The sequence below is a fragment of the Durotheca rogersii genome, assembly GCF_024521655.1.
Source record: "Durotheca rogersii strain YMJ 92031201 chromosome Unknown GGS23scaffold_6, whole genome shotgun sequence".
Classification (NCBI taxonomy): Eukaryota; Fungi; Ascomycota; class Sordariomycetes; order Xylariales; family Xylariaceae; genus Durotheca; species Durotheca rogersii.
In genome coordinates, this window is record NW_026251237.1 from 727,354 (window position 1) to 740,710 (window position 13,357).

At 54.7% G+C, this 13,357-nt stretch overlaps 3 protein-coding genes across 3 annotated transcripts; 2 read left to right on the forward strand and 1 right to left on the reverse strand.

Annotated features, from left to right (window-relative positions):
• Nucleotides 1-1,109: 1,109 nt before the first annotated feature.
• On the forward strand, nt 1,110-2,084 carry GGS23DRAFT_595341 (uncharacterized protein; the record flags this gene model as incomplete). The annotated part of the gene is made up of 2 exons (XM_051518298.1): nt 1,110-1,237; nt 1,604-2,084. The coding sequence occupies 2 exons, from the start codon at nt 1,110-1,112 to the stop codon at nt 2,082-2,084; spliced, it is 609 nt and encodes a 202-aa protein (XP_051373332.1).
• Nucleotides 2,085-3,128: 1,044 nt separating this feature from the next.
• GGS23DRAFT_561118 (AAA ATPase) lies at nt 3,129-6,706 on the reverse strand. Its single transcript, XM_051515921.1, has 7 exons — nt 6,414-6,706; nt 6,285-6,361; nt 6,193-6,220; nt 6,077-6,132; nt 5,767-6,016; nt 4,211-5,702; nt 3,129-4,152 (listed from the first exon to the last, which is right to left on the reverse strand). The coding sequence occupies exons 2-7, from the start codon at nt 6,323-6,325 to the stop codon at nt 3,560-3,562; spliced, it is 2,460 nt and encodes an 819-aa protein (XP_051373333.1). The 5' UTR covers nt 6,326-6,361; nt 6,414-6,706; the 3' UTR covers nt 3,129-3,559.
• Nucleotides 6,707-9,713: 3,007 nt separating this feature from the next.
• On the forward strand, nt 9,714-13,163 carry GGS23DRAFT_561127 (transmembrane amino acid transporter protein-domain-containing protein). Its single transcript, XM_051515922.1, has 8 exons — nt 9,714-10,432; nt 10,495-11,151; nt 11,206-11,618; nt 11,672-11,832; nt 11,888-11,926; nt 11,979-12,005; nt 12,061-12,455; nt 12,522-13,163. Exons 1-8 carry the CDS (start codon nt 10,260-10,262, stop codon nt 12,673-12,675), a joined length of 2,019 nt encoding a protein of 672 aa, XP_051373334.1. The 5' UTR covers nt 9,714-10,259; the 3' UTR covers nt 12,676-13,163.
• Nucleotides 13,164-13,357: the final 194 nt, after the last annotated feature.

Genomic DNA, 13,357 nt, shown 5'->3' on the forward strand with positions numbered 1-13,357 from the left:
CCGCCTTTAGGTACGCGGGCTGTAGGTAGGGACAACGAAGTAGGCATTCCGATAAGGTGATCGATCTACTGCTCTACCTACATGGATATGGGATGTTGTAGGTGTAGGAGTAGCGGCCCGGAGCTCACCGCGTTGCTCTACATACCTGTAGTTACCTAAGGTAAGTTACATAGGTACATAGGCTGGTAGTAATGGAAGTTGCCGGTTGATATTACATTAGGTATCTTGGGAAGTACCTAACCTAGCCTAGCCTCCTATGAAGGTCGTTCCCGCTAAGGCTACCAAGAGGGATGTCGGGGCCTAGGTGTAGGTACCAGAGAGGTAGAGGTACCTATGTGTTTGGGCGGTACTACATGTGAGGTGCCCGGGTGCCTAGGTACCTAGGGTAGTTTAGGTACCTACCTCCTGGAGGTAGCTATCGACGGCAGCGGGGAAGGTCATGCTTATGTAATGAAAGCGTCACGGTCATCCGGAATCTCGTATCTACCTACGTATAGGTAGGTACGACGTAGGTACCTACCTAGGTGGGTAGCACAGTAAGCAAGCCGGTCGAGCCCCACGCCGGTTTTGTTTGCAATACCAGAGACCCACTCAGTCGCGCCCCAAACGATCCGCTTATTACGAATGTCTGGACGGCCTCCCTCAGCCTCGTGTCTGCAAACTTTCCGGATAATTGTCAGCCTCGTCAGCGTTCCCCCGTCGAACAAGAAGCTGATCGCGCGGCACGGATTGCCATCGACGTCCCACCGCCCAATCGCGCGAATCCGACGCGATATAAATTACGCTGTGCCCAAGGGCCAATTTCCCAACTCGGGATACGATCTGCTGAAGAGCCCCTCTCGCGCCTCCCGGACTCTTGTCACCGCGAACACGGTCGTCATCCCGTCATCCCTCCCAAACCACCACCACCACCATCATCGATCCTCGAGTCCCGATCCGATTCTCGTACCGAGCCCCCCTTTCCCTCCCCGCCTGCGGCGCCTCTGCTTTTCACATCCCCCGCCACCCCTCTCCGATAACCTACGGCGCGGAGAGAGAGAAATAGCTGCTGTAGAAAGGAGGAGGAGGAACAGACCCCTCCCTCCTGACCCAGCCCGACCAACGCCACCATGTCACACCCACCGTCTACACCGGTTAAGGTGCCGACGTCGGCAGCGACATATACTCCCGCGACCCTGGATCCGGATTTGCGGTCGCAAATCAATATGCTGCTCATACGCGACGGCCACATTACTAAGTAATTCCATCCCCCCCTTCATTTCTTTTCTGTCATGTCTCCTCTTCTCTCCCTCGCCCCTCCCCTCCTCCTCGCCCTTCACCCTCTCTCTTCCTCGTCATCCCCTCGGCTCCATCCTCTTCCGGCCTCGTATCGCGTACGACAGTGGCAGAACTGGGGGGGGGGTGGGGCGAGCGAGGTCGGGTAGAGATCGGATGGGTGTTTTTGTCCGCGCGAGGAACGCAGGAGAGGAAACGAAGAGGACGGGAGGGGAGAGAGAGAGAGCCCATCGTTCAAGCTACGCGCCGCATCATCGCGTCGCATCGCACCGCATCGCGCACCTAACTGACCGACGTCCGCCCGGCGACGGCGACGACGCAACCGCAGGATCCAAGACCACCTGCTGCACGCGCTCAACTCGCACCCCTCCAACTGGCCGTCGAACGTGCAGGCGCACGCGCTCGCCCTCCTGCGCAACGGCGACGCGACCACCTTCCCCGCCCTCGTGCGCCGCGTCCTCGAGGACGTGCGCCAGGAAACCGCCGCCGCCGCCGCCTCGTCCTCGTCCTCGTCCTCCGACACCAACGAACCCACCAATAGCAATGGCAACAACAACGGCAATAGCGCCGCCACTACTCACGGCGAGGTGAACGGCACGGCGGCCGCCACCAACGGCAGGTCGGGGGCGGTGAACGGCAGCGGCGCGACGTCCTCGTCCTTCTCGACGTCGTCGTCGTCGCCGCCGCCGCCCCTCGCCGGCGACGGCAGCCTCGCCGTGCCCCCCGCCGTCGTCGAGGCCGTGCTCAAGGTCACGCGCGAGTGCCTCGAGGCCGTGTGCGAGGTCGACGACGGCTCGTCCGCCGGCTAGAGACTGGCAGCGACGGGCCCGCAGGCCCGCGGGCGGGATACGTCGGAGGCGGAGAGAGGTAATATACGGATATGTCGTTGGGTAGGGGGGAGCAGTAGACCATGGGGACCGGAGGGGCTTTCTGTCTATCTTTGGGGGGGCGGAGCGGGTTGCCAGCAGTTGTTGATTCGAAGGAAGGGGGCCCAGAGCGAGAACTAAGAAGGGGAGGGAGGAGGGAGGACCCGGGAGTGCGAAGCCAGCCCGTCCGATCTACCTGTTTTTGCCTCGGAGCGCATCTTCTGCCACGCTATATCGCCGTATATATATATATACGCACCCACTCACGCTCAACGGCACGCATGCTTCGCGCCCCCCTTTCCACCCTCTCCTACCCCCTTCCCTTTCTTATCCCTTGCCGCGACGAACGACGGCGCTCGCCGGCTGGGTCCAACCCGGGGTGCCTCGAGCGCTGAGCGTCCGGGGCCCTCGAGACAGACCCCCCCCTACCCCCCCCCCTAGGCGGCGCCGAGGGGGGAAAAGGGAACAAAAAGCACCAAGAATAGGAGAATGAATCCCCCACCCTCCGAAAAAAAAAACCTTGATACACTTAGTTTACATACAGACTCATACAGCTGTTTCGGGCATCGGTGGACACAGCCAGGCAAAGGGGGGTTGGTTTTGGGGCATCGGCGTTACGAGAGAGAGAGCGCTGGGCTTGTTTTACTACTACTGTTATCTCTACCGTTGTCATCGTCGTCATCATCGTCATCATATGCTACGTTATTATCAGGTGTTGGCAATATAGGAGGAGCATTCCGAGGCGCCCCTTTTTCTCCCCATCTTGATTTCGCTCGTCGGGTCGCCCGGCCAACTAGATTTGCGGAGGTGATGTTGCCCAACCGTGGTGGTCCTTGCTTATGTAATAGCAAGGGGGCTTTCACAAGGCTTTACGCTGACTGATATCTGATAGCCACGACGATTACCTATAGCACAAACTAGATCGTACATCATGGACTACGGAATAACGATGACAGATAGTGTTGGTATGGTCACTAGGCGCAGACTCTTACGGTATACAGCCTCGCATTTTATACTGTCGATACCTAACTTATAAGTATCACACGTGAGGAAACTCTTATTGAAATATTTCGATTTGTGAATCTATCGTGAAATACGCCACGACGTAGTAGACATGGCCATATACTTCCCCCCACCCCGACTAGAATCGGGGTATGTCCCGCAGGCCCGCAGAAGGCCAAACGGTCGTGCTTGTCGTTGCGTGATATTTATTAGCTGCATCATAACCCTAATTCTGTCATGGCCCGAGTCTATCGTGAACGCAAATCCCTATCGCAACCGCAAAAAGCTACATCGTAGGCGCCGAGCTCGCAGTGTAGTGCACTGGGCCGTTGATTACGCAGGTGCGCGGCGACAAAGGGATTAAGAGTATGGAGGCAAATGTCCTAAACCCCCGGATCTTGATGGGTGATCAGAGCTTAGTCGTAAAGACCGTCGTCGTCACCGGCTTGGCCGAAGTTGTCGTCGCCGCTGGGGCCTGCACCACCGGTACCTCCAGCCGCAGGGAACTTGAAGAACGCGCCAGGGCCGGCATTCTTCATCTGCTGTGCGAAGGCTTCGTACCGGCGGATCTCGACGTCGTTTACGGATCTTCGGGCCATCTGCATAGCCTCTTCGAAGTGACGCCGAGTAAGCTCGGGGACCGGATCTTCAAGCTCCTGATCGTCGACATCCATCTCACCCTCAGCTTCGCGGGCACGTTGCCGCTCAATGTCGACGGTGATGGACTCTTTGATGGCGATCTTGACGGCTCGCTGGGTGATGAATCCGAGATCGGCACCGGAGAACCCGTGGGTCTTGGAGGCGATGTAGGTCAGGTTGACGTCCTGAGCAACGGGTGTCTTGCGGAGTTGAGCCGCGAGGATGCTCAGACGGCCAGCCTCATCGGGCAACGGCACGTAGATCAACGAATCAAGACGGCCCGGTCGGCAAAGGGCCGGGTCGAGTTGCTCGGGCCTGTTGGTCGCGCCAATAACGAAGACGTTCTTCTTCGAAGTCATACCATCCATTTCTATTGCGGTATTAGCGAGCCAAATTCCGGTTGGCAGAGGGCTGTAAGAAGAACTTACCGGTCAAAAGTTGGTTGACGACACGGTCTGAAGCACCGCCTGCATCCCCAACGGATCCGCCGCGAGCCTTGGCAATCGAATCCAACTCGTCCAAGAAGACTACACAGGGAGCAGCAGCGCGTGCCTTGTCGAAGATGTCTCGAATGTTGCTTTCAGATTCACCAAACCACATGCTGAGAAGCTCCGGGCCCTTGACTGAGATGAAGTTGGCTGCGCATTCGTTGGCGACGGCCTTGGCCAACATGGTTTTACCAGTACCGGGGGGACCATAAAACAGGACACCACGGGAGGGGGAAAGGCCGAACTTGAGGAACTTTTCGGGGTGGTCGACGGGGTATTGAATGCTCTCCTTGAGGTCCTGCTTCACCTCCTCCAAGCCGCCGATGTCCTCCCAACGGACGTTCGGGACCTCGACCACAGCAACCTCGCGAAGAGCAGATGGGTTGGAGACGCCCAGAGCAAATCGGAAGTTTTCCATGGTGACGCCCAGGGAGTCGAGGACCTCGGCATCGATGGTATCCTCGTCCAGATCGATGAGGTCCATCTTCTCTCGGATCTGTTGCATAGCAGCCTCCGAGCATAGGGCGGCAATATCAGAGCCGACGTAGCCGTGAGTCTCGGCAGCGATCTGCTCGAGATCCACGTCGTCACCGAGTTTCATGTTCTTGGTGTGGATTTGTAGAATCTCTAGACGGCCAGTGGGGTCGGGAATACCGATATCAACCTCGCGATCGAAACGACCGAAACGTCGCAGGGCGGGATCAATCGAATTGGGTCGGTTGGTAGCGGCCATGACCACAACATTGGACCTAGCTTTCATGCCGTCCATAAGAGTAAGCAGTTGAGAGACTACACGTCGCTCGACTTCACCGTTCGTCTTGTCTCGCTTGGGGGCGATGGAGTCAATCTCGTCGATGAAGATGATAGCAGGCGAGTTCTTCTCGGCCTCTTCAAATGCTTTTCGAAGGTTCGACTCGGATTCACCGGCCATCTTGGACATGATCTCGGGGCCGTTGATCAGGAAGAAGAAAGCCCCGGTCTCGTTGGCAACGGCACGAGCCATCAACGTCTTACCGGTACCCGGGGGTCCGTAGAGTAGTACACCACGCGGGGGTTTGATACCGATAGACTTGAACAATTGTGGATGTCGCAAGGGCAACTCGACCATTTCACGAATTTGGGCCATCTGCTTCCGACAGCCGCCGATATCATCGTAGCCAACCTCGTTGAGATTGTTCTCTTCCTCTTCACGCTGGATCGGCTCGCCTTCGCAGTGGATGACGGTGTCCTGTGCCACAATGCCAAACTCTGGAGGGTCGACCTCGACAACCTTGAACTCCACCTGTCTCATACCGCCCCTAACAATAAACAGGTCTCCCTGGCGGACGGGCCGATAGGCTTCGCGGAAGTATGGTGCTAGGAAGACATCGAAGAGCGAGCCAGTTAGGCCCTCGACGGTGTCGGCAATAGGAAGCACGGCAATGCGCTTGGCCTATTTGCGAGGTCAGCGTGAGCTAGTCGTATCGACTCGCCGCGTTCCGAGAGGGCCTACTTACGTATTTAATATCCGGGCACGGGTGAATGGTGACGATGTCGCCATGCTTTACTCGTAGGTTATGGCGAACGACTCGGTTAAGCCGGGCACTCCCGTCATCGAGATCGTCGTCCGCTAGGACGATCAGAACGGTATCCTTTCTCTTCTTGCCTCGCACGAGAACAGTGTCGCCCCGGAACAGCTGGAGCTGCTCCATAGTGTTATTCGACAGGGCGATGATAGAGTTATCATCAGTGACAGCATCGGTAACCCTGGCAGAAAGGAGTTAGACGAGCGTTGCCGAAACAGGCTATGGAGGGGCTGGTCCATACATCAACTGGTTGGGCTTCTTCTTCTTCTTGAGGATGGCCGTGGCAACATCATTCTCCTGAAAGCGGCGGTTAGTTCTCACGAGGTTTCGTATCCGCACTAGGCTCGCTCATCTTACGTCCTTAGGCTCGGCGCCGGAGACGTCGCTGAGAGAAGAGGTTAGCTCGAACACGGACCAGCGGCGTGATTTCATGAGACAATAACACTCACGCCAAGTTCACCTTCTTCTTGTGCTCGTGCTCGGGCGCCATGATGGTGATGTCTGCTGCTCGGGGAGGCGAGGACGTCTACTTGAGGTCAGGGTCGTCGGGTTTTGCCAGTGGAGGTGTGGGAACGAACGCAGGTGGGCGAGGGGAGATGCGGGGGGATATCCGCAGAAACTGGGCCTCGTCCTTGACAAGAACGGTCCAAGGGCGATTCTTCCTACGGGCCGAAGGGGGTTTTGTGATGAAAAAAAAAAGGTGGAAGGGGAGAAGGAAACTGAGGAAGAGGTTGAAAATCGGAAGTTTGAACGTCCTCTCTCCGTGCTAATGTGTTTGAGCTGTTGATGACGAGAGGTGTAGGGAGCTCGGACCAGGTGGGCTTGTCAAATTGGTAGGGACGCCACACCTTCTAACGCCTTCCACAGCAAGATAGAAGGAGCGTTAGAAGCCAGATCTCCCTGAGGCAGGCGCCCGCACGCACACGCAACACGCTGCTGCTGACTGATTTGCCTGGTACCGACAGGCAGACAACCCGCTACGCAATCCAGACCCGGACGCTGTACCCGCATCCACGTACCCAGCCTTAGGTACCTACAGGTACCTACCTGCCTACCCTAACGCACCTAACCTCTACAACCTCTTTTTTTCGCGCGTATTTTTTCCCTCTCCTCTCCTCTCCTGCTTTTTGTATACAAGAAAAAACCAGCATTTCCCATCTGTGATCTGTACCCGTCGCTATCTGCTATACATGCACACACGTATCTGTTCAGAATACGCATACGTGTATCTAGGGATGTGTAAGTGTCGGTGTTACGTGGTCTGGTACTGCCTCAAGGATAACTAACAATTTGATTCGCAGTGTTGATACAGTGCCATCGCCGTCTTCGCCCTGTTAAATACATAGCTTCGGTTCATAGATACGTTTGGGCCGCCTTTATACATAGGCAGGCAGGCAGACAGGTAAGCTTATACCGTTTACATACCGAGGTATATCTTAAACGCGTCAAGAGGTATACGGATGCGAACCATGTTGTGAATCATGAGAAACGCGGCCTTCGCCGCCCATACATTAAGCCGATCGCCCGCCCTACCTGGGTAGGTACCTACATAGAACTGCCAATTGTGTTCATGGAAATTGCATCGAGTAAACTCGACTTGTTGCAGGGTATGCCGAAAATAGCAAGATGAACAAACGCCAGAAGACTGTCAGGTCGAGAAGGACACACCACACGTCACGAATCGACAAGGCCAACGAAAGGGCGTATTCTCGCGGGGAAATGGTACCTAGCACTTCTCAGTGCTGCAACCGAACTCCAGCGGCCATGCTCTAGTCTCGGCAGAGAGGCCCTATGCGTTTCCCAAGAAAGTACAGTCCTACAAGGCTGGGCAGATTGCTATCGCGGAGGGGGCTAGTAGTCGCCATACCGATGACCACACATACGAGAGTCGAAAAGATGCTAGGCTCTGAAAAAACTTCCATAACCTAGCCAAAGTCAGCCGTCACCTCGGACAGCTCGGACGTATTATATCAAGGGTCGTTTCTGCTCGCAAGCTTATTATGATACCTAATTTTCAATGCCTCTAGAGCCTCAACGTTATAATTTAATCAGTCACTTATCGAAACAAACCTCAACTTAACCCCATAGTCGTCAACTAACCCGTGGCCAGGCCAAAATGGCTGGTGTTACCCAGCAGGACCGAATCCCACCAGGAGCGTTCTGCGCTGTACGCCTTTAACAGCATGCCCCTACCCGAGAACTACGCATCAGCGTAGGCTAGCGTCCGTCCTCGGTCAAACCAACACGAGGCACCGGGTTGGCCCGAGAAGGGGAAACAACTCTAGTAATAGGAATACCCGAACGTCAAAAGCCGCGCGAGGCCGTTTTCTGCTGGTAAAGGAGGTTCTAGGGGCGGCGAGGGTGATGCTACAGGGTGTAAGGCGAAAGAGGTCTGGAGATGCCCTCGTTATACTGGTGCCCTGAGGGCCGTCCTTCCTAAAGCTTCATTGCGTGAGGGATATCATCGTGCCCGAACCCAGAAACTGTGGCTTGATAATCAGTGGCTGGGCAGAAGGAACCGGGTAAACTGCTTGAGCGGATATCAAGGAAGCTGAGCCGAGTGTCTCATTCGCAGCATGGGACGACTGGTTCCCTCTCTTTAGAACGAGAACCCGTGGGAGACTGCAGATTGCTATCACCTGTTCTCCTTAGGTCCATGTTGGTTATCTATTACACACATGCCGGCCCGTGCGTCTACCCTATCAACTAGCTGCCTATATCTAGCTTAGACGGGCTCCTTCGCAACGGCAAGCCCGTCGGCGATATGTAAACTGACTACGGATCTACGATGTCAGGCAGCTATTTACACCGTCGCCACCCCCACTTGAATAGGGTGCCGTATGCCTAGGAGGACGGGAAAAATTTTTCTTCTTCAGGGTTACTGGAGAGCATCTTGTTGCAGCATCCCCCGAGAGAGTATTGCTGCTACCTATCAGGCAAGGACCTCGCAACAGGTAGCCTATCCCCATAAAAGTTCAAGGAGCCGGTCGGCAGCCGGTTGAGCAGATGTAGGATAGGTTAATTACAAACATAGGTTATACCTATAGGAGGATATTTTACGATCCCCGAAACCAAAAAGAAAGAAAGAAAAGGCGAGAATATCCATAGAATTTAGAACATGCGGGTTCGGTAACCAGATCGGGTTCTGATCTCTCGGCAGATGCCTGGGATTGGCGACATCTCTGAATCAAGCCAAAGAGGGCAGATAGTTCTTGATGCTACGGCGCGTTATAGGAGATAGCAGGTGCCCACAGCAGGTCGTTCCTCAAATGATAAGTAGGAGTTTGGTCGAAGTTGAGGCGGAGGCGGGATTACTACCGTACCTATTATCTCTCCTGTATACATGTACTACGTGCCTACACCTTACGTGTATGGCGACCTCCGTGGAATGGGGGGGGGCTAAGGGAGGGGAGACAAGGGGGGGACCAGCCCAGTCTTTCTGCCCGCATTTGATAGTGACATCACTCGCCCTTTACCCCTTCGCTGCCAGGTCTGGATCGCTCCGAACCTCGAGCAAGGTGCGTGGGAAACTTCTAGCATCTACCCGCCATCTCCTCACCACCCGGCGTAACAATTTTTTTCCCCCTTTCGTTGCTGGCGTCTGGAATGAGCCGATGACAAGCGATTCCAGCCACGCTCGGTGCAGCTCCGTCACCCGTCGATGCCTCGCAGGTACGGAGGTACGTATCCACAGCCGCAACCTCGTTCACGAGCCCTTAAAATTTGAGTTTGCCAGGCTGCTAGGATTCTCCACACCCGACCCATTGGCCAATGAGATCCGTCCATGGAGCCAAAACGGGGTGGTGCCAGGAGCTGGTGGCAACTTCCTACTGTCCAACTTGCATATGTACCTCTACTATATTCCTTATCTTAGGTACGTGCGCTACCTACCTCCTAGATGCGAACGCTCTCCGCCATTCCGTGGTTCGAGATCTTGAGGAGACGCAACATCGAAGATGCCGAATCGTGAGACCTCTGTTATCGTCACCATTGTTTTTCTCTCGAGTCCGTCTCCTTGTATCTTCGTGCATACCTTAGCGGTCCGCGAGCCAAGCCTTACCTTAGTATAGCGGAACACATGGTAGCGGAAGCGCCGACGTCTCAACCGGCACCATGTTAACGTCTCAATTAGCATTCCCGTCTCCCCACCACCTACCATAATCAACTAGGATACGGAGCTCAGGTGATCGAATCCCGATAGGCAAAGGCGCATTATAAGTTTCTCTGTCTATCTCCCTGCCTCTCTCTCTTTCTCTCGCTTTCATCTGCGATCTGTAAACATTTTTCCCCTGTCCCGGTAACCCACCTCGACGAAGTCTCCCGGGCCAAATCCGTACAACTCGGCTAGACAAAATAGGATAAATCCACCCATATCTATCTACTCTCCCCCCTGTGGGCCAGTTCTGCAGACTAGACGTCAGCCAATGGCTACGGGGCAATCGGCGACATGGAATGAACACCATCGCGGGACTCCACTAAGCCGGAGCGACAGTTTGTCGTCCGTTAACAACCAGAGCACCGCCTCTGACGACCAGGCTCTGTTAAGCGACTTTGAAGCCACCAGCCACGAGGACCAGTCGAGGAGAGCTAGGCGGAGGTTTGCAGCTGTACCCCCCGGATCGTCATCGCAGAGGCTGACCGCATCGTTCTCTATTATAGGTCTTCGGTAACGAACCGCCTCGTCGCACTCACCGATATCGGTGGCGTCAATAGCATCAGGTCCTTTGGTCGGAGCTGGCAGCGGGCCGCCGCTTTCCCAGAAATAATACCGCAGCAGCCATCCTTCGTCTTCGCTCCCGACCAGGAGCCAGTGCAAGCCGTTGACCCTAACCCATATAATAGGCGAGACATCGAGGCCGGGCCTAGGGAATCTCTCCTACGGCGAGATATTGAGAGTGCCCCACTATTTGGTCATGTCGGCCAGGAAGAGCCGCGGTCGACAGACACGCTTTCTCCGCGGATCGATGGCCATGGAGGCGAGCGGAAGCATCGCGGCAGCGACCTGCTCCGAGCCGCGTCGCCGTCCGGATCCTTCCGCAGCAACTCGATATTCTCGGCCCCGCCTCTCCTATCCACGACCCCCCCGGTCGGTAGCTACGGGTCGACACAGAGCTACGGCTCTATCGAATCGACGGCCTACCGTGCTTCCATGATTCATGCCGCAGAGCTCTGGCACCGGCAGCGAGAATCCAGCGCAAACCTGCCCGATGGAGGCCACCCACCCATCGTCGTGAAAGAAGTTGAACAAGAGGGACGGCTTGTCCTAGCAGTGTCTGGCCAATCAACCTTGCCGCAAACAGTTGTGAATTCCACTAAGTGAGTGGCTTTCTTCGGTCCAGCGGATCTGCTATTAACCCCCTTTTCGTCTAGTGTCCTCATCGGTATCGGCCTCCTGAGTCTACCTATGGGCATCAAGTATGCTGGTTGGATCTGCGGACTGAGTATCTTACTGCTGTGCGCTGCCGTGACCAGCTGGACTGCGAAGTTGCTGGCCAAGTGCATGGATCTTGACCCCAGTATGATCACCTTCTCCGACATAGCCTTCATCTCCTTCGGCAGGAAAGCGCGTATCGCAACGGCCGTGCTATTCACACTCGAGCTGCTCGCAGCTTGCGTAGCCCTCATCGTGCTCTTCGCCGACTCGCTGGCCCTCCTCTTGCCTGGCACTCTAACCGTGACCGAATGGAAGGTTCTCTGCACTCTAGCCATGGTCCCGTTGCAGTTTGCTCCACTGGCTCTTCTCAGCTTTACCAGTTTTGTTGGCATCGTTTGCTGCTTGGGTAGTAAGTCTTCCGCATATCCAAGGATACGCGGCCGTTCTAACGCAGCGCTCAAGTTGTTTTCATCGTCATACTCGATGGCTTGTTCAAAGTGCATGCGCCTGGCTCTCTCATAGAACCCGCAACGACGTATCTGTTTCCCGCTAACTGGTTGACCTTGCCGCTGTCCTTCGGACTGCTGATGTCCCCATGGGGCGGCCATAGTGTTTTCCCAAACGTAGGTGTTTTGTGACGTCCAGAAAGGAGAAACAATTGGGCTGACATGACAAAAGATATATCGGGACATGCGGCATCCGCATCGTTACAAGGAGGTATGTAAAGGTCTTGACTCACGGAGAGACGTCAGCTAATAGCGCCTTATAGGCCGTCGCATATACATTTACCTTCACCGTAAGCCTCCTGCGGCGGCAGCTCTTAGATATTGTGCCATGCTAACACAATGTAGCTAATAGTGGACGTTTCAATAGCTGTGGTGGGCTTCGTCATGTTTGGGGATGAAGTTCGCGACGAAATCACGGCAAACATCTTCCAAACCTCGGGATACCCTAACGTTTTGAATTTCCTGCTCGTAGTTTTCATCTCTATTATACCCTTAACGAAAATTCCCCTAAACTCGCAGCCCATTATTACGACGCTAGAAGTTATATGTGGTCTTCGGCAACAGGTAGTTGCTGAAGAAACGCCGCCGGTCGGCCTCCCTAACACTTCGAGGAGACTGATGAAGGCCCTCGTCCGGATCCTGACGCTCTTGGTATTCTTAGTGATTGCCATCCTCTTCCCGGAATTCGATGCTATTATGGCGTTCATGGGCAGCGCACTATGCTTCACGATTTGTGTCACGTAAGTCTATGATGATTCTATCGGACTCAAGTATTTGGTAGAAGGCGGCGTGGCTAACACTCTCAGTCTCCCTCTGGCATTTTATCTGAAGCTATTTGGACACGAGATAGGCGTACGAGAACACATACTCACCTGGTCGGTTATGATGTTGTCGTTTGCGATCTCCGTTGTTGGGACGGTCTGGGCATTCCTGCCTAAATATCTTCTTGGGGTGAATTGAAAAAGTAACCCGCGGGAAGTGTCTATTTGGTTCACTCTCAACCGATATATCACGGCGGCGTTACAGCGATATTGTGGGTGGTTTGAGCGCACACGGATGTGTACATCGGTCGCGAGTGTTCCATCTGTTCGCATTCTACGATACCTTGTTGGGCTGAGGTAATCCGACATCGAGGAGGATATGAGGGCTTCCTAGGTGCGAAATCATTCCATGATGATACTAGGTAAGTAATAGGGATATCGAAAGTTTGGCGGATGCTTTGTTTGTAATCTCCTGGTGGTAAAGGAATGGAGAAGTAAAAGCGCATTTGTTTCTCCAATGTCTACTACCCGAATCCGTACCCTGTGAAGTTACCAGGTCTGAAAATCGGGAGGACCTGAACGAAAATAAAAATAAAAACCTCTTCGTCCACTGCCTCATGAAATCCGGCCGCTAATATGAGCTGCTTGAGCTGATGGGAATATAATCATAATTCTTGAACTCGTGTCTCTATCCGCCAAAGGAGGGGGGGGCAATAACAGCCATAGAGAGTTGCTACGCTTTTGACAACACCCAACGCCTCGCGCACGAAACAAAAGCGTGGAGTCCCTATACCTGAGAGAACCAGCGGCACATTCTTCAACCATCTGGGCCCTATAGCTGTAAAAGGTCCGGCATGTCTCCTCCATCTCGGCATCGAAGC

Excerpts from the sequence above, each read along its gene's own strand:
- GGS23DRAFT_561127 (XM_051515922.1), top strand. The coding sequence starts at position 10,260 with ATGGCTACGGGGCAATCGGCGACATGGAATGAACACCATCGCGGGACT. Across the intron at positions 12,006-12,060 it reads CATATACATTTACCTTCACC|CTAATAGTGGACGTTTCAAT; the intron begins GTAAGCCTCCTG and ends AACACAATGTAG. Across the intron at positions 12,456-12,521 it reads TGCTTCACGATTTGTGTCAC|TCTCCCTCTGGCATTTTATC; the intron begins GTAAGTCTATGA and ends TAACACTCTCAG.
- GGS23DRAFT_561118 (XM_051515921.1), bottom strand. The coding sequence starts at position 6,325 with ATGGCGCCCGAGCACGAGCACAAGAAGAAGGTGAACTTGGC. Across the intron at positions 6,133-6,192 it reads CCGGCGCCGAGCCTAAGGAC|GAGAATGATGTTGCCACGGC; the intron begins GTAAGATGAGCG and ends CGCCGCTTTCAG. Across the intron at positions 6,017-6,076 it reads AAGAAGCCCAACCAGTTGAT|GGTTACCGATGCTGTCACTG; the intron begins GTATGGACCAGC and ends CCTTTCTGCCAG.